Genomic DNA, 23,380 nt, shown 5'->3' with positions numbered 1-23,380 from the left:
GTAAAATGAAGCCGGGAACTACGGCTCCTGACACCTCCAGTGGCGCACACTTTAATCAGAGCTGGCAGAAATTAACTCAAGAGGAATTTTTACACGGCTCGACTGTCGTTTTCTGCTTTTCTGCTTGACTACAAGAATCCTAATGAGACTCTTTTGATATCCCAAAACAAGGTTAGTAGTGCTTGAGTATACCTTTGCCTCAAACGAAGGTATAGTTTGTTTTAAAAGAAATAAACAGGTCGTGTTTTGATCTTGCTGTATCTACTGAAACCATTCAATGTTTAGAAAACCCAAGAGAAACAAACGTTTAATTAGTCAAGTTATCTCTTAAATTAAATTTGGTTCTCCATAATTCATAATGCCTTCCCAGAATGATCACTTGCTCATTCAAGTTGCAATCCTGGAACCCAACAGAGTCTTAATTCAACACATCAGTTATTGAGACTTTACAAGGGTCAAGTCTCACACTAGACTCAGGGATGTTAAATTTTCCCTAATATATGTGTGGAGAGTATTGATAAGCACAATTATAAAATAAAACTTACATCATAATTCACAAATGTAAGCATGGTTTTAGTTTTCTGAATTTAAAAGACCTATTTACAAGAGCATATCCTTTTCTCGAAACTATCAAAAGCAACGAAGAATTTTGCATTGAAAGTGGGGAAATATGAAATGAAGACAGCTTAGTCGTGTATTTGTTACACTAGAGAAATTAAATTGTTAGCTTTCTAAAACAATAATAATAATAATAATAAAAACCCTGAAGTTTCCTTTACAAAAAAAAAATTCCCTTGACTTTAGTTATCAGAAAGTATTTTGACAATCTGAGGATGTTTAAGACAAGAGTTGCTACAAGACCAATCAATTCAAGCAGTCAAAAATCTGTTCATCTCCAGTAAGAATTACTTAACCCATAAAAGGTGTATTTGACTTTAATATTCATACAGTCAGGAAGTTTGGTAGTTCTCAACCTCCTTAAGAAATAATTTTCCATGTCAAAACCATAAATAAAGCTTGTATTCAAAAATAATGTAATAAAGTGTGTCACGCTAACAGAAGTAGATATATTTTAATTTTTTGTTTGTTTTCTTTGGATTTGGGAAGATACTAGATTAAGATGAGTTTCTATAAAGTGCCTTGGATATGCAAACCTAGGTTAGACGTCTGGGTAAATATATTACTACTCAAAGACATCAACTGAAAACCACAAAACAAACATTTACAACCAGATGCTTATCCATGGTACCATCAATAAAATTCCTCTCTAATGAGCCTGGATAAGCAGCTGCAAACTCCGATGGGAAATGGTGCACCACACACTTGCAAACTGCCTTGAAGGACAGGCTTATCTGGAAGATTTGCGTATGCTGTTCCTTGGGTTCAGCCCATAAGTGGCCAACCTCTTCAAAATTCACCACAGTCTGTTTCAGTTAACTAGCTCCAGATTGCCCTGAAAAAAATTTTCTTCCACTCTTAGGTGGATCATAAAAATGCAAAACCTCAGGATCAGAAGAGGAGCAAAGGGGAGGAAGGAATCTCCCTGTAGAAGTCAGGAAAACTGTATGCTGTCTCTTTTAACCTGCATCCTATCATCCTATGCTTTCTCTTACACTTTTCATCTGTCAACAAGTGCTTGTAATTTTATTACACTGTCCTGTAGTTTACACAGAGTTGGGATTATTTTACAGAGTTCTGTTAATGGACTGGATAAACGGGAATGCTATTTAAACTAGTTTTCTGCTCCAGCCAACACAGCTGTGGGTGTACTACTATTTCTGAGCAAACATCTTGACCTGAGCATGCAGTGCTCTCTCGGCCCTTCCAAAGAGAAATTGGAGCAGGCAGCAAAGGGAAAGCATATTTGGCCGCTAGCAGCAATCAACCGTGTCAAATCATAATTCATTTACAGTGTACCCTCTTTTTCTTTTATATCGCATTTAGAGTCTGCAAAATGCATGCGTGCCTGGCATCTCATTTTCAGTCAAAAATCAGATGTCAATTTGTTCATTATAAAAACTAAAAGTAATATGTATGATATCCAACTTATCAAGATAATTTCCATCTAAGAAATTAACATTAAAATCAAATACCAGCTTATAAACTGGTTTACATTCATGAATGGTAATATGTAGTGAAAATATATTAAAGTATGTAATAAGTTTAAAAAGACATATTAATTAGCATTTGTGACGGAAAAAATGAATTCTAGACGTGCTGTTTTCCTGTGCTGTAAATACACCTAGTTCTACTATGATATTCAGCCAGGCAAAAATGGATTTCTTTTAATATACACATGAAACAACTGGTCAAATGTTTTCTTTATGCTAATATTCTTTTCCTTTTATCTCTCAAAATTCCTAAACCTGTTTTCTTGTTCAGTCTTCTTGTTCAATGATTCATTTCTGAAGGAGCATTTCAAAGGATACTTTTGAATGTGGACTTTTAACACATTTTCTATCTACTACGATATTCATTTCCAGTGAGCAACCAGACTCAGGTATCACAGGAAGGGCAAGAGCAATGAAGCTATAGCCTTGATCTTCACAGGTATACTAGCCCTCATGTAGTAGTCAGACTTACAGATTTTGTCCTGCTAACTAAAGACTCTTAGTCCTGTGTGTTTAATTTTATTGGCCTTAGTATTATTTAAAAAGTACTCATATATAGTTTATTACTTTTCCTCTCATGAGATCAACACTTTTAACAATTTTAACCTCTATCTATTAGCTTGAAACAAAAAGATTTCTGATTTGAATGCGCAGACAATCACATTTCCATGACGGTGGTCTCACCATGGAAGAGGCTGAGTCAAGAGGATTGCCACAGTTCAAGGCTAGTGTAGGCTAGCTACATAATAGGTTCGAAGTTAGCCTCGCCTATAGAATGAAAACAAAATGAGAATTAAAAGCCAGAATGGAAGGAAAGAAGTGTAGAAGGGAGGAAAGGTGGAAACGAAGGAGAGAGAGATGGTGGGAAGGAAGGAGAGAAAAGTAAACCTCTACATTTCTATTGAAAGGAAATGTCACCCATCAAATAGAGAATGATACTCTGTTAATATTAACCATGATGCCTTGAAGGGCGAGGTTTAGGAATACAACATCTACATCTGTGTTAGAACTATAGATGTGAACAATTAAAACTATTACCTGGCATGGTCACTCGGGAAAATTATTTGAGCCAAACAGATATAGAAATATCCCAAGCATATTTTCTAACTCCCCTTTCCCCTTTTAAACATGAATGACTTAGAAAACTTTGTAACAGTCTTGTGGGGTCTGATGCCTCTTCAGGCTACTGCTCCCAGCTCTCATGTGTTCTATCATACATAAGCAGAAAAATATAAAATCTTAAAATATAGGGGGAAATCGCTTTGTTCCATTCTGTAATATTGTCAGAGAGGTCTAGATGTCAAACTGTATAATTTGCTAGTGGGGACTTTTATAATGCATTAAGCCATTCAAAAGCTCCTGGGCAAATCAATCCAAGTACTTCCAGGGCAAACATGGAACACTCTTGTTTGTCAGAGAGAGTATTGAGGTTGCTTCATACATTTTTCATAGTACAACTGATAACAGACAGCAGCCATTCCATTTAAGTATGTAAGTTCACTTCTGCAGTACAAAAAAAAAAAAAAAAAGCTCTTCAAAGACACTGTGTGTTGTTTTTGTATGCAAACTGCTTGCAAAGTCACAGTTTAGCAAGGTCATTAGACATTAGCTTCAAAATTAGCTACTACCAGTTTCTTCAGTCCCTAACAATTAAAGCAGAAGGGGGATATTATTTAAAAAACAAATCTGGCTATTACAACACTGAGTGAGTGAGAGTGTGTGTGTGTGTGTGTGTGTGTGTGTGTGTGTGTTTAATTTTATAGTATGCTACATCCTACTTCCTCAAAAACTAGCCCTTAGAGATGATCTGTTAAGAGACGTTCCTTTGATTTTTAAAAATACACTTGAATAGGGCCCATTAAACAGCAAATGTCACAAGCATGAGCAATGCAGCCAGGGATTTTGGCTTTCCTTAGGGAAACGATGTCAGGAAAGAGAAGATGTGGGGTGTCAGCTGGGAATGATCTCTGTATTGTGAAATGAAGTATCAGGAGGACTGACCTAGCAGACATCCTGTTTCCAGCAGGGGTGAGTATGAGAGAACCCCCGCCCCACCCCCACATACACGCTTCTGGAATTGATAACAACAATATTGAACGTGTAGGCTACAAAGCTTTGGCTACAAAATCAAATTCGGAAAAGAGCGATGTGTTCACTTTCTCTACAAACACTTCCATATGGGACTTCCCGACACCCAGGTGGGGCCATTCCAGACATCTTCCTACCTATCCTAGCCATCATTTTACAGCATACATGAGAATCGATAATCATTGCTATTTATTCTTGCCAACACTTTGTAGCGTATCTACCGTCTGCGCAAAACCTTGCACACAGCTGAAAAAATCTAATTTTCAAAGCTTTCATAAATGTGTTTTCCCTATTACACATTAGGTCAGAGAACAAGCATTCCTGGGAGGAAAAGCCGATTTCACTTGCAATGTGCTTTTTTAAAAGAACAACTTCCCTAACAGTGTATGAGGTATTTTGATGTGAAAGTCTCTTGCCTTCTGGCAGTTCACATTGCAGATTTGTAATTCTGGCTTCAAAAGAAGCACTTATGAAAGATTGTACAGCTTTAAATGCCTTAGGATAAATATGGGGAACCTAATAAACACTATTCCTCAGATTCAGAAACAATGCCAAAAAAGAGCATACAGAAGGAACCCCAACTTTACAGGAAGCACTATCAACTTCCTTTAAAAGTGGAAGAACAGTAGCAATTCTTCTCTTCCAAATTTGAGGTTTCCTTTGCACACAAGGCAAACCTCTGTATCACCCTATAACAAAAACCAAGAAAAAGGCAACTGCAATAATGCACCCTGGAACCACAGAACGCTACATAAACAAAGCCACTGGAACCACTGAAGATCTTTTATTTCTTTCAGAAAGCAAAAGGGCAAACTTCCAATCTAAGAATCTCCGAACGCATGGATTCCAGGAAAGCTCAAGAAAACAGCCACAACTCTATTAATAAAACACAAGGTCAATGCAAAGCAGCAGCAAACACTTGTGTGTCTACTTACAGCCGGTAGAGCTTCGCAGTCCCAAGAAACAGCAGCTCAGGAAGCAACTGAAGGTTATTTCTGTTTAAACGCCTTTGAAGACAAGACAAAACAAACAAACAAACAAAAAAAAACAGAGTTTATGTTACACAGAAAATACTTAACAATGAGCCTTGCTTTGGTAGTGTCATGGTTCATCCTTCATTTCTAGAAAGAATAGAATGACCTTTAAGAAAATCCAAGCACTGCCACCTAAAAGTTGGTTACACCTTTTGTTACATGGTTTACAACTTTTGTTACACACATGACTGTTGAAGGCAATTTTCTATTGTGCTCATTCAGATGGTGATTACTGGGACCTAGAATCTCAACTCAAAGCCCCTGCAACATCAGACAAACAGAACACAAATGATGGATTAGGATTTCCTGACTCAGACACAACTTCAATAGAGGATAGATATATTAATATAGCAAACTCTGTTAAAAGAATTTATATATTCAAAAGTGACTAAGTTTTTAAGCAAAAGCACAGCGAATAGAACTTTCAATTTTATTACCTGTTTATTTGACTAGAGTCAGGGCAAGAGATAACGTCTATAAGACTTTTTTCCCTATAGGTACAATCGGAATAAATATAAAAAAGCACAAACCTCAATCCACAGGTCTTGACTTATCACTGAATTGAGTTACATTCTGTTTGATTAAGTAGTGCTTCAAAGGTTGCACTGATTTTAGTTTTTTGATCTTTTAGATGGTTTGGGTAAGGACCTAATTGCAACTCTGGCCAAATCTGACCTATTGAGCTCACTGGGAATGTGCACACCTATTAGAGAAAGTAAGCAAACACTATCCCTGATATACTTAACAAACCAACCTTACCCATTCTATGAGACTCCTTTAATCAAGTGAATGCTATCAGCCTACTCTTCTGCGTCTCCTAAATCTAAATATATTGATGAGTAGCCCCGGGGGAAATAGCTACACATAAATGATGTACAAGTTGCCTGGCTTCTAAGACCAATATCACCCTGAGAAAGACGGAAACATGGTTAAGTCATCAGGATAACATGTTAATGGTGTGATGTTCTGATTTACTTAAAGGCTCATCAGATGCAATTAAGACTGTTACTTAGTCTCCAGCAGGTAGGAATGAGACCAGTGATTGCATCTTCGAAAAAAGCAGATAAGCAGTGAATCCTTACTTAAAGTTACCTTAAGGCATGAAGACCTCTCACTGGCCATCCCATGTATCCAAGCAATGGCTACAAGGACAGTCTGAAAGCAGGGTCTGCATTTAAGTGAGCTGTGGATCACATGAACGGAAGGTAGTAAGAGTGATCAGAGCTTCCAGTATCTAAGCACTTGAAGAAGCTTCTCATCTACAAAGCTATGCCAGCCTGTAGTAAAATCCAGACCATGTGTTCCAAGGTACAGAAGGGGGAAAGACGAAAATGAGTGTGAAAGAGTGGATCTGCTCCCACACATGCACTAATTTTTATGAATGAACCACATAATAAAGTTAAAGTAAAACCAAGACATTTATTCTATGTTTTTTTTTCCCTTGGGAATGATTTTGAGGGTAAAATACTTTCCCCATCCATCATTTTCCATTTTAAACAAAATACCTTAATTGTGATTTCGTTATGATAGCATCTAAAAAATTATTTACAAGATTCTAAAAAAAAATTCATTCTTGAGCATCCAAAAAATATCACATTTTGTAATAATGACAGTGAGAACGCTTTTCCAGGCAGCAGGAGCTCTTTGGAGAATGTATGCACAAAATGCCTATTCTGATTTCTAGAAGGACAGACATGGGGTTTCTTAATCATATTCCAAGCACTGGATTAACAGAGCTGATCTGATTCTTCAGCCTGAGCAGGCATGCTACTTCAAGCCTCAAACTGAGATTCTGCAAAAGGCAGCTGTCCAAAGAGAGCTTTCCCTTCTCATCACAAGGCGCTTTCTTACATCCCCCGAAACTCCAGCTATTCTCTGTAAACTCCATACCTCCCTTGGCTGTGCCCCCAGAGCATTTGATATGACCCCCTTGTGCTGTATTACACTGACTCATGTGCTGGTCTCTTTCCCACTGGGCTGTGAGCTCCTCCAATGTGAAGACCCGATCTTTGTGTTCCTTCCTCTTTCTCTGGCACTTACTAGGTTTGAACTGTATTAGAAGACAAAGCGATCTCCTGTTCTCATTCCGCACTCCCCAATCTTTTCTGGCATTTAGGAGGTTCTAATTGTGTTGAATGAGAAGTGAGTGCTCTCTTTGCATTTTGATATAGTTCAGTGAGGGGCCAGTATAATCACTTGATATCAGGACGCCTTTGCTTTGGCATACTCCCTGAGCCACCAGTCACTACCCAGCTAACCAAATCCCTACCATCCAACATGCTTCCATGTACCCTAAACCTGCACTTTCTCTTTCCCCAGCAACCACATACTGTCAGCAGCATATAAAGAGCAGAGGGAGCTCAGCGTGTTTAAATAAACCCCAACATATCAGTGAGCAACAGCTTTTTCTAACCTTCTTGTTAATACATCAGCAAAACTTCATATATTATGTAACCGTAGATATTTAAGCCACGGCATAAGTAATATCTTTCTCTTTATTGTTGTAATCCTTTTCACATTCCCAGTGGTTCTTAACTCACATCACAAACAATATATGACATGAATTAAGCTATATGGATTACTTCCTTCACTTGTCCCAACATCCTTACAAATGAATAACATTCCATAGGTTTTGTTTGGCTTCGGGCATTGTGATTCCATACACTGAGAATCACCATTGCTGTTCCTCACCGATGCTTGAAAATCATGTAACACTCAGTTTCCCTGAGAAGGCCAGTTTTATGTAGTCTACTTCTTAAACATCTTTGTGCTGCTCAAATGAAAATGAATGTAATTTAATTTATAAAAGACACTAGCTGTGGGAGGCTGGCATTGCTATGGAAGGCTGGCAAGATTGTCCAGTGGATGAGGTGCTTGCCACTTCTACCCCCCAAAAAATCAGTCTGACAGCCTGAGTTTGATTCCTGGAACACTTATGAAAGTAGGAGAGGCTGGAGAGATGGCTCAGTGGTTAAGAGCCCTGGTCTTCCAAAAGACCCAGATTCAATTCTCAAAACCCACAGAACAGCTCACAACTGTCTGTAACTCTAGCTCCAGGAGATCACACACATTCACACAGACATACATGCAAGTAAAACACCAATGTGCTTGAAATAAAAATAAGTCACTTTAAAAGAAAAATGTAGAAGGAAAGAAACCAATCCACAAAGTTGGTCTGTGACTTCCACTTACACACCTGAGCATACAGATCTCATTGGGTAAGGCAGGCACACACACAAACATGCACACATACATGCATGCACATGCACACACAAGAATAATAATAATAATAATAATAATAGTAATGATGATGATGATAACAATAATAAAGTATTAAGTAATCATTCTAAATTTCCTTATTTTTTCATGGAAATAAATTTGTCTAAACTAATCATGTTTTAAACATGAGGCAAGATATTATCACAAAAGAATGGCAGGTACACTAAGAAAAGTATAATACAGAGAAGCAAAAATTGATAGTCTTTTTAAAAGTATCTATATTTGGTTCTTGATTTCTTCCATCAGTAATAAGGTTAAAGGGTCAGAAAATATTACAATAAAAAACCCCTTCAACACCAAGAAAATATTTCAAAGTAGATTCTTGCAAATGCCAGAAATTAAATCTTTAAAAGGCATTTTTTTAAAAAAAAAAATCTACAGTTGTTTTCAAGGCTTTTAAGATACAAAGCAATTGCAAAAAAGGAAAAAAGAAACAAAAAGTTTGAGGAAAAAGTGCCCCATCTCCAACACAATAGAAAAGAAAATCATAGTGACTTAAAGAGATGTCATGATGTGAACTCTGATATAGATGAGGTGACCTTTAAAAGTGATGGTCCCCACGCATGGAAACAGTGAACGGCTGTTCTTAGGATTACTGGTGGGAGACTGTATAAGGTATTCTGTTAAATGGCTCAGTTGTGTCCAAGGACAGATGACAGAGTATAGTCACATCAGTTCTGTGTCATCATCCTGGGATACAGTCTACTCACAAAATCTGAGGGCCATTTGAGGATTCTCTGGGTGGTGATTCATGCTTTCGGGAAGGCACGTGGTAAATTGCTCTGAGATAGATTTTCTTAGGCCAAAGATATTTAAAGATCCTAGATCTATCTAAGCCACCTCCTGCTTCTGAGTTTGATGTTCAGATGAGTAAATGATCTCAGAGCTATGTAAACACTGTGGGACTCTCAAATGCTGAGTATCAACTACCTGGCTTACAAGCGAGATACTGTTCTAAATTATTATCTTCCATTTACTCCAAGGATTAATGCTTTGATGGATGCTATAGTCTGACTTTCCTCAACTCTCCTATCAGCTCAGTTAATATTTTACCCCAAGAAAACCTTCCACCTTACTCAAAGTTCAAACTTTATACTGTTTCACAAAGTCTAGTGAAAAATGTATGCTTTGTATCCACAAATCAATGCAAATATACCCCAGTTTCATGTGTAGTCCAAAATTCAGTATATGTTGCCTTAAAATGTCTCATTGCTCTCCTCCTCGGCACACACATGCGTGACACTTCAGAGGAAATTCCTATTGCTTACTTAAAGCATTGTCCTTCTGACCCTTGTAGAACAAACACTTTTACTTTTCATAAAATTAAAATCCAAATTTTCAATGGTTTTTTAATATCTCGCTTGTTTTATATAGCTGAAGATTATTATTATTCTCAGTAGTACAATCAATGATAATGTCCTCCTCTGTGCCCTCTGTTAGGGAAGCCAACACTTTTTAATAAAATGGCTGTTTTCTGTTCTCAGCCTTCATTGAATGATACTCTATACATTAAGGAAGAATATAAAAAACTCTGAAAAGAAAAACATAAGAAAAATATGTACTTTCTTCCTAGCTTCTGATCCCATGAAGAAACTCAAAGTGAAAATAACAAATATGATGACTAAATATGGTATATTCATAAATTTAAGATATAAACTATCACTCAATTCAACTTTTGAAAAAGAAGTTGTGTAAAAATCCATAACTACCATTAAGCACGGTGCATCATATGCTCTGAGAAACTGTGTACACTATCTCACTAATCCCTGCACTACTGGGATAACTATCCCTATTTGAAAAGTGAGGGAAATAAAGATTTTAAAGATGATGTGACATAATCAAGGGGCACTGAAATTCAAGGCTCTCTGAAGTCTCTCTTATTGAATGTTTCCAGATTTAAGATGAGGGAGAGTTTATATGTGGCTAGACAATGCAATCAGCAATACAACATATGAGTACTTTACATTAGTGATCTAGCAGTTGCTATCACAAGGCATCACACAGCAGAAATGGCTAGAGATAATTCCTGTGGGCACAGGAATACCATAGTCACCACAGTCTAAAAAAATATGACATAGTTTCTGTTCTAGAACAGAATCCTGAATCTAGCGTGGATGGATGCTATAAAGAGGAGAGGCAAAGACTTTTATAAAAGCCTCTTAAAGTGACACTCCAACACCTATAATTTCAAGTCAGTCTCTTTGTCTTCAAGATATCATCATTACTTACGTCTTCCTGTCAGCCCAGCAGATGTAACTTGTTTTGAAAATAGGACAATATGTGTGAAGTCCATGAGGAAAAAAAAAAAGTCCCCTCTCTATGCAAGCTTGTGAAATGCACTCTGGAAGGTCTAATTCAAGTGGAAAGATATCCAAAAGCAATGCAAGACAGAAGTAAATGTAAAATATTTGACATTCACTGCTTCCACAAATACATTGAAACAGTGCAAACTGAACTCCTCATTTCAGGAGGAGCATAAAGGAAACAGCATCCAGCAAACATTGTCACAAAGGATGAGCCCAAACCAGATGTGGGAAAAATAAACAGCCTTGGCTGCCTCAGAATTCATAAAATAGTCCACAGTGGCAAATGGCTCTTCTCACCAGCACCCATGAAAACACACTACAGTGAATGTCTCGCTAGACTTGTAGCAGCACCCTCCCATGAAATCTTTATAAGAGTACAATCAGTGAACATGATTCAGAATTGCCCATACTACTTAGAAATGCACTGGAATAGAGGCATTTAACAACTATGAATTGATTCACACATTTTAATTTATTATACACTATGTCTGATGTATTTCTTTAAGAAAAAAAAAACATGTAAAATGTATATGAAACCAACAGGGATTTTAAAGCAAGGTGTACAATACCAGAGAAATGTCCCTTGAGATGAACTTAGATTCTTTGCCACGGAGATTAGTGTTGTGAGATTCTCTTTACAAGAACTATGGATGTGTTAGGTTGCATATAAGCTTGCAGGATTAGTGGGAAGAGGGGTCCTCTACAGCCTTGACAAACAGAGGATAAATGGTGCTATCCTTCAGACCTGTTCTACAACATTTTCTACACTTGAACTCATGTGTTACAACCTACAATACAATCTCCAGGCCACCACTCCCAACCACACAGTGCCATTTGTTTGAGTCGAATTATACTCATGGCAAGAGGATGAATTCACAACCGCCTTAGAGGAAATCATATCTTTTAAGTATTTGTTCATGAAATACAGTTTGCTCAAATGGTGTCTTTATTCTAAAAGGTTCCAAATTTCTGACCTTAAGGGTGATAGATATATTTGATGATTATGAATTGGTGGAAACGTAAAAATATTTAAGTTATATTTATATCCTGGGATTCCTCACATCACAATACTTTTAGGATTTTTTTTTCAAGGAAATTTTCTTCGTTTTTAAATTCGTTATTTTATTTATTTAAAATGTCACGTTAAAAATGAAAAGAATAACACCAGGATTGTTTGAATGAAGTATAGATCTGAAAAGCAGACCATTGGAGTGTTGAGGGAAGAGCTGGACCTTAATAACTGTCCCTATTTTGAAGTTGAAGTAACTGAAAATTTTAAAGAGGAAACTGTATGATCAAGATCTTACAGGGCAATGCAAATTCAGGATCTGCAAAAGTCTCATTCTGGCTTTAGAATGGAGATGAGTTTAGAACTGGCTAGACATCCAATCAACAGCATAATGGGTGAGTAGCTTTCACAGGTGATCCAGAAGAAGGTATCAAAAGGTGCCTGAAACCAGGAGCAGCTAGGCTTTTGTCTCTGCCCTGCCCCCATCAGCAGAGCCTAAAATACCACTTCTAAAGCCATTTAACCTAACTCCAAAGTGCCTTCCTACTTCTGGAATTATTTGTAATGATGAGTATTTGGTATTTGTGGAGTCCATTCTAAGCCACGATTTTCTATTCCTGGCTGCTGCTCACCCACAAACATAAGCTAGACAAATATGTGTTTCATTTTGAAGCATCATTATATCAAAAATTCCAATAATATTCCACTCACGCTATGAGGGGATTGTCAAAATGGGAGGAATTGATTTTACTAGTAGGATGCCAAAGTTCCTCTCAGACAGCCATAAAACAGAACCCAGGGAGTACAGCCTGACCATAGCTATGCACAGATTGCCAGTGAGCAGCACAGCTTCAGCAGCGGATGGGATTTGCAACTTGAAGAAAACTACATAGAACATTATATACCTTAAGTTAATAACTTTTAATGGAGACTGGTGGAGCTATTCAGTGCTCTGTGAAGTATAAAGAAAAGCATACTTTGATTATCCTAATGTTTTGTGTAACTTACTTGTATGGACTTTGGTTTTGCTTAGTGGGTTTGGATTGAACCAGCTTATAAAATAACTTCATTAGATTCCTCTATAACTTTCTTATTAAACAATAGGAAGCTATTGTATTTCAATGTGTATGATGAGTATTCTCCCTGTGATGCTCCCAAACACCTCCCTCCGAGATAAAATAGTACTACTGAGAAGACAAAGCATTCCAGACACCCTGGCATGGCATATATCAGGCCTGGGAGTATGGCTGCAACTGTCCCACCAGGAAGTGACATGAGCTCATGGGGTGCAAGCTCCATGAAAACCTATCAGATTCACAGTGACTCATAACCACATGCTGAGGAGACCATCATCATCAGATGCTGTTTTTCCCACAATAGCAAAACAGAGTGACTTGAAAGGAGGGAGTAGAGAGGGACAAACGGTTTGAGAAGAAAGGAAGAAAGTAAAGAAAGGAGGAAAGAAGGAGGTAGGAGGGACAGCTTAACATGTTGACTGCCATTGTTTTAACTGCATTAATTAAGTGAAAATCTTCTTTTGTATCTATAGTGCTTTGATTTACAAGTATGTCTTTCTAATCTCATATAGTGTTAAATTTAAGCTAAAATGACCTTGGGTTTTTTTTTTTTTTTTTTACTAATTAAAAACTCTCTGCATAAAATGGTGTAGATATTGTTTACTATTTTCAGATCTCCTTTTTCTTTATTACGTTAAAATTTCATCAATATTATAAAAAATACCTAACTCTTGATGTTTTCACAAAATACCTTCCCAATATTGACAAATGTTTTATGATATCATTTTAAAATAAAAACAACTTAGAACAATACACTGGATGTGAATAAAGTTGGTGGTTTTTATTTTGTTTTGCTTTACATACAAAGGAAAAAACTAGAGTCATGCTTTTCTAGGTGAATGTCTATTACAACATAAATAGTTTCTAATGCACTGTGTCACAATTTGGAGTTCAATTGGCAGTTTTGCATCCAATTTATTAACAATCATGTAGATTATACAATCCAGAGCTTAACATTAATCCATTTCCTGTTTCTTGTATCCCCACTTGAAGTTTTGTAAGTAAGCAAGTTGTTCATGTGACATTAATGACTCTATATAAAATAGGGGTAGATGTTATAAGTCATAATAATTTGAATATGAAAGTCACAAAGTAAGGTAGTTTTTTTTCTTTTGTATTTTTATTGTTTAAAAAAATAAACTGAACAAAATTTAAAATGGTTTTCTTCACAATAGTTTTGAATGCATTTCTTAGTAAATCTGCCTTGGCATTTAATATATTTAAAAATAAATATTTGAAAAGTGTATCCACAATGTTCCTAAGAAATGGCTTAGAATTCCAGAGTCCCAAGGAGATGAATTGGCTGTCAGATAACAATGCGCTTCCATCAGATGGACTTGGCAGTTGTAAACAAATGGAATTTTCTCAGCTTTTCCTCACAAATATGAAATATTTGCTCTCAGCCAACAGCTGGGGTGATTTAAAGAAGTCTTGCATATATATTAGTTTTCATTCAAAATTACAAGCCCTCCTCCTACTCTGCAACATCTGACTTAGCCTTTGTAGACTAGAAAATTGTTCAGAGATGAAGTGACATTCTCAAGGGAAGTCAAAGTTAAAAAATAGTCTCCACTTACAACTGTAATCAAATTTCAAATTATATGGCATCTTTAGGAGTTTTAGAAAGAACTGATTTACTTAAGACAAAAGTTCAGATGAAATTCTGAAGTGGCTTTAAAAAATGTATAAAAAAAAAAAAAGTGTGCTTTGTTCTTATGTTCCTAAAGACTGAACGTTACAAGTAAACGTGAGTCCCAGGAAACGCCATGGAGAAGACTGCCATTTAAATGTAGCTTAAGGACCGAGTTATCAGTATGTTCGTAGTCTGACCAGAAGACATTCTTGACAAAACTGGTACTGTTCCAATGAACATTTAATTATCTATTCATTTATCGATAAGTTTTATTTTATTATAAAATACATGCTTCAATACATATTAAACTATAGAGTATAAAATATCTCTGAGTTACTCACTGGGTATATCAGCTATGCCCAAACATCTAGGAAGTAGTACAACAATAAACACTTTCAAAGCATTTTATATATAGAAGATAGGTTATGGACATAAAAATTGGATATGATCTCAACTAAATATTTCCCTTGTTTTTACTTCCTCTAAATGCATCTCAGTGTAGTAAATTAATTTATATGTTATTCTACAGTTACATTCACTATATCGTATTTGTAATGGACAGAGTTTTAAAGTAAAATAGATGTTCCCATGCTTTACTTGAGGCAATAAAAACACAGCCTGTTTATTCCCAAATATATCACAAAATTACAAGTCAATTATTTTTACTTTTAGACAACGACAGAAAAGTAACCTTTGCTCTGGTGTCGGTGAATCTGAATATAAACTGTGTCCCCCCAAATATATTTAGATAAATGTATTATATCTTTTTACTAAAGTGACTATTAAGGTAGGCATGGAAACTTATTAAAATAATTATTAGTGATTTTAATTTCAGTGCCTTAAAAGTGAAAATATAATCAAGACAAATGAGATCTGTTAATCACATTTCACATTACAATCTCTATAATTTCTCTGATTTCAGACATAAATTTTCTTTTATGAGTGTGTGTGTGTATATATATATACATATATTGTTAAATAATATATATTCTGTGAACATAATAATAGTCAACTAATATGTATATCCATAAGAATTTTTATGTCTAAAAGTATTTTTGAAGTGCAAAATTTATTCTTAAATTTCATTAAAAATATAATGCCAGTAATGGATGATGACCCATCCCTACTTTAACAACCCTTAGCTTATTTTTCCGAACAGTAATATTTTAGAAGCTATTATAAACAATTAAATAAAATTGAGAAGAGTCATTATTATCAATGTTCACTGTAAGTGTTAAACATCTAACAAGTCACTTACCCACAACCCCTTTTAAATTTCCTAAAGTATCAACAATGGTGCACTCAGTAACAGCGTGGATGCTTACAAGATTCTTCCCTAAGTCTCTCTTTCCATAAAGTGCAAATAAAATTACCAATCAGTCTTTCTACTTAAACCACAGGTATCACAAACAAAAACATGCCGCTAGTTTAGTGTCAAAGCAATGATCACCAAGGAAATATCTCTGGAAACCTGAACTTTTAGGTTTTAACAGGAGTTCATGATCTTTACCCAGGACTCTGCTCTACCTTGGAAACTACTTGTTTGTGGCTTTTCTGCTTAAACTTTAAAAGTTAAGCAGACATAACTGAAGACATAATCCTGACATCCAGTGGCTTTAAGCACACAGACATGTTGTCATGGGTTTGGAACTGAAAATACTTACAGTCTTTCCAGCTCCTTAAGATCCTGGAATGCTCCCCTCTCGATGGTGCTGATCTTGTTCTCCATGAGCTGACTGAAATGCAAAATATAACATGCTTCTTAATGTTGCCATCTGAGGAGGCTGCAATTCAGCAGTGGAAACCTGCAACCCTCTCTAATTCTCCCATTCTATTTCGCTCTGAATTGAAAGTCACTAGCAAATTCAGTAATGAAGTGAGAGAGATCTCAGAGGGGGTGGGGGAAGCAGCTTCCACACCACAAGGCATTTATTTTTTTAAAAAAAATACTGACCAAGTTTCTTACAACAGTTAGTCCTAAAAAGTAAGATCTGAAACTTAAACTCCAACGTAAGTCAATGATGGGAACTCAGAGCACAGGGCAGCTTTGAGAGCTGTTTTCTTATACTGATTTCACCTGTGTTCCTAACAAATTCAGTAGCTTAATGAATGCATAGTTTAATTCTGACTTTCAGATACACATCATCAATGGAATAATGTCACAAGGACCAAAATTGGTCCTTAAAACTTAACATTGTAAGCACAGTAGTCGAAAATAGTTGGCCACTGGGTGTAAATATTTACAAACCTGTGGGTAATACAATTTTGCATACTGTTGACACTCAAACTAATGGTTAACTCACACCTAATTTAACCCACTAATTAGTTCAGTAATCATGCCGCGACAATTTATATCAGCTACAAAGCTATAAAATGTAAAGAATGCAACTTAAAATGACATCAATATATTTGATACACAAGCACGCCTTCCAAACTTCGGAAAAGATGGATTGCATGATTTTAATATTAATTTTTTTTCTCTACTCTTGCTTTGTGGGAAAAAAAAAGTCTGGACACTTTTACTTCAGTAGTAAGAGAAAGCAACCTACTGAAAGCTTCCAAGCTAATGGTTAAGTTCTCAACATATCAGATTTCGCCCATTGTTTTACTCATTTTGTAAAAAACAAAAACAATGATTCCACATTTTCATGTATAAGGCCCTTAAAGTAGAGTAAACCATCGATCTGAGGTCCTTTCTATCTTGATATCCCCACCACACATCCACTACTTAAAGGTACAGATTTCAAGGAAAGTTGTACAATGGAAAACAAAAAGAAATGGAAGACTATAATTTTTTTTTTTTTGGCGTCTGTCTTCAGATACCTTTTAAAGGCTATGAAAATTTAGTGGTTGTAACAAAGTAGGCCATCTTCCAAACAAAACTGAGATGCAGAAGAAGAACACACTTACAGAACTCTGAGGTGCCTGAGACCAGCAAAATCTGTCTTCGTGATCCGCGTGATGTTATTTCCATTCAAATCCCTAAGAGACACCAAAAAATTAAAGTTCCTTTTTTTATTTCTCTCATATTTGGTCAAAGTAAAACTTAAAACAAGTTAGAGCTTTAGGGGGAAAAAAACCTTAATTCAATTAGTGTGGCTTAAAAAGTGAGCTGGAGAGAAAAGGAAAGAGGCCTTTGAAATAATAGTTCATAAACGTTTCATGTTTACAAAATTCTTGCTGACATATGTCAAAAAAAATAACTGAAGCGATGATGCCACCACTAACTTGGCTTTTGTGTGTTTGTGGCCTGTGTGTGTGTGTGTGTGTGTGTGTGCTTTCGATTTGGGTTTCTACAAGAATATGGGTATTTATTTACTGAGGTATTCTGCAATTTTGCTCTTATTTTTAGCACAGCCCCCCAGAAGTTTCTTTCAGGAAGTTTAATGAAAAGAGAAAAAGTCTCATACTATTCGGGGAAATTTCTTTTGAAAATTAGAACACTCAGGAGGTAGCATTGCGGCCAAAATTCCTGAGGCAAAGAAAAGTGTGTGAGGGAGAGTAAGGTACCTCAAAGACCTTCATCTCTCCCAATTCTAGGTCCCTGGGGAAGCTGAACTCTTTATAGCAGCCCCTGTACCCCCGCCACTCCCCCACCCCCACCCCCACCCCTGACTGCAGTTTAAACCACCAGTGTGGACAATAATGGAAGCAGGATTTGGCCTTGACATACTTGTTTCATTTCAACACCGCAGTTACCTAAGTCACCTTCTTCTTTTCTGATCAACAAGTAAATTTTCAGGGCTTCATTCATTCACAATAAAACTAGCCTTTGGGAGACATTGAGTTCCTTTCTGGAAGTTCTCTTCCTTTGAACTTTCCAACTTTTGTGCTGAAATCTGTATTTAACGTGTTTACTTTGCTAACGATAGAATTTTATAAACCAGCACTGGATATGTGGTTTCCTAAAAACCCCACAGATCTCTCATAAAGAATTTTTTTCCAACCACTGGGCACTCCCCTGCCAGTTCTGGAAACCCAGTCCTTTGACAAGTTAGAATTTACATTATTCTGAAGGGCAAGGAATGACGCTGAAGACTAAATCAGAATTCCTCATTGCTCTCCTCCTTGTCTCGCCAACCTACCTCTCTGAATTGTCTCTAAAGTTGTGGGAATCACTTAAGGGCTATTGGTCATCTGTGCGATCCAGACCCCAATAGCAAATAAATACTGTAGATCACACACTGATGAGACACCCGCGGGAAGGCCCAACTAGCTGAAAAACAATCAAGGGGAGAGTCTTAGAGGAGCTAGAGATGGGCAAACCTTTCCAAACCGAGAAAGTCCTGGACTTGGGCCTTCAGACGGGGGCGGGGCGGGGGGGAGACACGCAGTTTACATAAAGAGGAGGACAAGTGTTGGCCTTGATGACTTTGCGTGCAGAAGTGTTGCCCTAGGGTTTCCCTTTCCCGTAGCTAAACCCAGTTCTAGCAAAGAACAGGAGTCTCTGCGCAATCGCCCACGCTACACTAGCCCAAGCCATCCGCGCCTGCCTGGCCCATGCGCAACCGGGAGAGCCCGGCGCATCCCGGGGGCTGGGGAGGGCGCGTGGCGAAGGGCTCCGCTTCACAAAGAGAGTAGCCTCAGCGCTTCGCTTCCCTAACTCGGGAAGTGTCCTACCAGGAGCGCGTGGGCCGTCATCCCCCGGTCTGAGTTTATTTCTTCATTAAGACTGGCGCAGACAGGGAGGCGGGGATGTCTGCGGGCGACCGAGCGCGAAGAGGGGCAGGCAGAGCAGCTGCCACCAAGTGAAGGAGCTCACAGATTGCCAGAAAGGTGCCCCTAGGGCATACAGCCGCAGCAGGAAGAGCTGGAAGGGGCAGCCCAGGCCATGGGGTCACCAAAGCAGTTGGACCCGGCCCAATGGGTTCTAGATGAAACAGCAGTGCTAACTTTACTTAAAACCCGGGACGCAGTCTTTCCCGAAGTCTCCCGCTCAGTGGAGTCACTTAATGACCGCTACCGTTGCTGCCTCCTCCCTGTAAATGAGAGGGGCTTTAGAAAGTCGGGGTAGGGAAATGATGCATGTCCCACAGAGCGGACTGCTGTTGTCCTGGGGTACTCATCCTTCGCAGACAATGAAAAGACCTGCTCAAGCACAAGGCTCCATCTCCCCTCCCTCAGTACTTAGAAAGGTACATAAAGCCCCGGGAGAGAACAATTCTCTTTTCTGAACAGCCTGCCACCCCTTCTTCCTCTGTCTGAGGCAACAAGGTCCTGAAATGACTCGTGTGTGTTTGCAAGCCCAAGGTGACTCTTGGTTTTGCAGTCTGGGAAACACGGTCACACCTCCCTTGCCCTAGGCATCCTTGGATTCTAGTTCCAGGCGCCTCTCTCCTCGACCAGAAAGAACTGGTCCACAGTGCATAAGCAGTTGCAAAGGGCGAGAGTGGGTACAGGAAAAGGGCACCACGCATAGCTGCCAACGACCCGCCCCTCCTTGGCAAAGGCTCCTCCCAGTTTAGTGCCCTATCCAGAGGGCCCAACCCCGGGATGCGCGTGCTGAAGAGCCTCTGAGGGCTGCACCAGGAACAGGTTTCTACCACACGTGGACTTTCCAGGCTGGACGCTTGGGGATGTGCTACCTCAATGGAGAGTGAGGGAGAATCAGGGAGGGCGAAGTACCCATACTCACAGTCTCTCGGTGTTGCGGGGGATATTCCTGGGCACACTGCGCAGTGCCAGTCCATGACAGTCCACTGTGCTGCCAGAACAGGAGCACTGGGCCGGGCACGCCTGCGGCGCCACCTTGTTCAAGATCGACAACACTAACCCCAGCGATAGGGACAGTGTCTGCCAGCCAATGCCACTCATTTTCCCCAACAGACGTCTTGCTTTGAGGGACTTCTCTTGAGCTTTCGGTTGCGTGAAAACTGGGCAGTGTTGGAGGCCCAGTGCCTGGCTCTAGGCTTGCAGCCCACAGCACCCGGGGAGATGCTCACACAGTAATATGGAACAGTGATATGGGGCAGGAGAGCTGACTGAAGCACACGTCTCTCCCCTGCTCTCCAAGCCTTTCCAACAGAGCAGAAGATACGTGGGCAACTTCAGGTCCTGAATATCAATAGGCCCGACTCAGGCTGGAAGCAGACCCCCGAAGCAGCTGTGAGGACAGAGAGCGACTTCAACTTGGCGGTAAAAGAGCTCCTACTTGCAGTGTCCGCGAAGATGCAAAGGCTGGTGGCTTGAGGACAAGGGAGGACTTCTGATCCCACGTACCCTCTAGCAAATCCGATTCCAGTGGGAAGAGTACAAGGCTGAGGTGGGGACTTTAACAGTAATGGTGGCCCTGATCAAAGTGGGCTCCCCGGAAGCTAGAAGGGGCAAAGGCCTGGTAGGTCCAAAGCAGAGCCCTCGGAGAGACTGGTCATGGCGCGCGCGGGGGCGCACCGGGTATTCAGGCAGCCTTGGGGGCGGCGGGCGGCGATGCGGGGCGCAGGGCTCAGCTCACCGGGCCTCTCCACTCCTGCGGCACAGCAGCAGCCCCAAGCCGTCTTCTCCGCTTCCCGACAGCCAAGGATGGCTTGTACACACACATGCACTACACTGGAGGATATCTTGGCAATCCCGCCTCCCTCCCGGCGTCCTTGGCGACGCTCTGCACCAGGGCCTGCCCCTGAGGTCACACAGAGAGACAAAAGGGCAGTCGGACCGCTGCAGTCTTGCAGGAATATCCACTATTCCTCACCCCTGCGGGGGGGAAAAATCCAGTAAGCCAAGTTGAGTAGGGCAGAAGATTGAGTGGGTACTGGCTGGGGCAAGATTTGCAGACAGGCAAGCCCAGAAGAGCAAAGCAAAGACTAGATGTCCCCGATGCCAGTGTTGCTACTATGTCCTGATGGATGACTACTAAGTGGTAGGCAGGAAGATGGGATCTGCCACTTCTGGCAGACCCCAGGCGACAGCCAAATGGCAGTAGAGTGTGCGCGCTCTTGTCAGCCAGCCACTCCGGTCTCCGGGATACACCGCAGCTCCGCACCACACACCTGACGGCACAGGTACAAGAAACAACAGCGACGTCCTGATGTGTGCAGCCTCTCAGTCACCTCTCAGGCAGCCCCTACAAGTGGGTCCACAGCCTCAAAGTGCAGGAAGTTTCCTCAGGCGATGGATCCGGTCTCCCACCGTCTCGGGAGGAGTCCAGCCGCAGACGTTGAGATGCCGCTTGGCCCCGGACGTTGCACCTGACTCGGCGACCACAGTCTAGGCAGCGCTTGGCTTCCAGCCCCTTCCCCTTTCAGGGATGCTTTCGGCACTCGCGGTTCCCGGGAGGAAGGTGGAGGGAGAGAGGGAAGGCGGAGACTGTACGCGGACTGGCGCTCCAGAGCCCCAGGCAAGTGTCTAAACAATAGGACGGACTCGGCAGCTTAAGTCTCGCCCGGCTGCTGGAAGGTGGGTTGTTGTTGTAACTGGAGTTATCCGCTCTGGCTGCAGGGCGCTGAGCGCAGTCAAACAAAAAGACCCCAGTCCGGGCCTCTGGAGTCGCCTGTGGGCCCCCGAGACGTCCCCCTTTTCTCCTCAGTACTCCCGCAGCCCCAGGAAAGCTCGGCAGCTTCGGCCTGCGCTCTGAAGCTTGGGCGCTCCCATCCCTCGCCGCCGCCACCGCCGCCGCCGCCTCCTTCTCCTCCTTTTTTTAACCACCGTCTGCGGCAGCCACAGCCGCCGCCTCCTCCAGCCTCCGCCGTCCAGGCGCTCCTAAATAAATAAGCTCAAGTCCGAAGTTAAAGCGGCCGCCGGGCTTTATATAGCAGTCGGAGCCCCCGCCCTTGGCTCCGCCCCCGCGAGCCTCGCCCCGCCCCCTGGCCGCGCGCGGAAAGCCCGCACCTCGCCCGGGAGAGGTGAGGCCCAGGCTGCCAGCTCCGGTTGCAGGCGGCGGCGCGCGTTCCCGTACGCCCCTGCTCGCGCCCAGACTCCTAGGATCGGGCAAACTTGGCCATCAGAGAGAGGAGCCCTGGTCCCCGCTAAGCAACTCCTTGGCCTCAGAGGTGACCGGAGCCCGGAGCCCGAGGTTCCCAGCGAGAGAACGAAGAGAGGGGCGGCTTTGAGGGCAGCTCATAAATAAATAGAGAAGGCAGTGCCTCTGCTGCTGCTTTTTGAGTCGCGATCCTAAAGGGGACCGCTCTGGGCTTGCAACACTGCAAGAGAGAGACAGCGAGATTATGATTTTAAAATTAAAACAAAAAAACTCTACTGAAATAGATCTGCCTGCTCGCGCGCGCGCATTCTCTCTCCCTTACCCCCCCCACACACACACACCCGCGTGCATTTTCGGAGGCTTTAAAGTTTAGAGTTGTAGCAAGTTGGGAATAGTGTTTTCCACCTTCTTGCTTGCCCTCCCATCCCTAAGCCACCGTCTTCCGTTAACCCTTTCGTTTTAGTCACTTAGTTAAAAACACCATGCTAAGGGACTCAGTTGTATGTGCGCTATACAAACTCACACAACTCCACGGGTTTGAAGAGGTCCCTGTGGTTTTACTCTCTTAGGAGGCAAAGGGAAGGGGAAGTAAATCCTAGCAACGCCAATTATACTAGAAGGCTTTCCTGAATTCAGTGCCTTCCTGGACACCCCACCCCCACCCCTACCCCCACCTCTTACCCCTGCAATGTTTTGAAAATGAATTTATTTCCTCATTTCTTCTTGTCTCTTCAGCGTGATGTCTGGCAATAGTCACCATCTCCCTTTCAGCAGAAACCAAGGCCACTATAGGTTTGAAATAACATCTAAATGAGTCAGCTTCTTCACTTGATTTTAATTTCCTCATCTTCTTTGCCTGTAGTCACGTTCTACTTTGTGCCAGCTCCTACCATAAAGTCAGTTTTATAGTAAAGTATCATTTGTATAAA

At 40.6% G+C, this 23,380-nt stretch overlaps 2 protein-coding genes across 6 annotated transcripts in view; one reads left to right on the top strand and one right to left on the bottom strand.

Moving 5' to 3' along the window:
• Slit2 (slit guidance ligand 2) overlaps positions 1-20,875 on the bottom strand; it is a 320,684-nt gene extending 299,809 nt beyond the window's left edge. For 4 of the 5 annotated variants that reach the window (XM_028765190.1, XM_028765193.1, XM_028765191.1 and 1 more), the window contains exons 1-4: positions 20,172-20,350; positions 17,447-17,518; positions 16,201-16,272; positions 5,135-5,206 (exon numbers count right to left, since the gene is read on the bottom strand). In XM_028765190.1, coding sequence (XP_028621023.1) covers positions 5,135-5,206; positions 16,201-16,272; positions 17,447-17,518; positions 20,172-20,350 — 395 coding nt within the window. Of the gene's footprint in view, positions 1-5,134; positions 5,207-16,200; positions 16,273-17,446; positions 17,519-20,171 lie in introns of all 5 variants that reach the window. The other variant, XM_028765192.1, reaches the window with a different exon arrangement.
• Positions 20,817-22,243, top strand: LOC114619374 (basic salivary proline-rich protein 3-like). Its single transcript, XM_028765195.1, has 3 exons — positions 20,817-21,246; positions 21,778-21,869; positions 21,971-22,243. The coding sequence occupies exons 1-3, from the start codon at positions 20,817-20,819 to the stop codon at positions 22,241-22,243; spliced, it is 795 nt and encodes a 264-aa protein (XP_028621028.1).
• The last annotated feature ends 1,137 nt before the right edge of the window (positions 22,244-23,380 follow it).

The sequence above is a fragment of the Grammomys surdaster genome, unplaced genomic scaffold, assembly GCF_004785775.1.
Source record: "Grammomys surdaster isolate TR1022 unplaced genomic scaffold, NIH_TR_1.0 150, whole genome shotgun sequence".
NCBI classification, from domain to species: domain Eukaryota; kingdom Metazoa; phylum Chordata; class Mammalia; order Rodentia; family Muridae; genus Grammomys; species Grammomys surdaster.
This window is presented reverse-complemented; position numbering and strand designations above follow the sequence as displayed.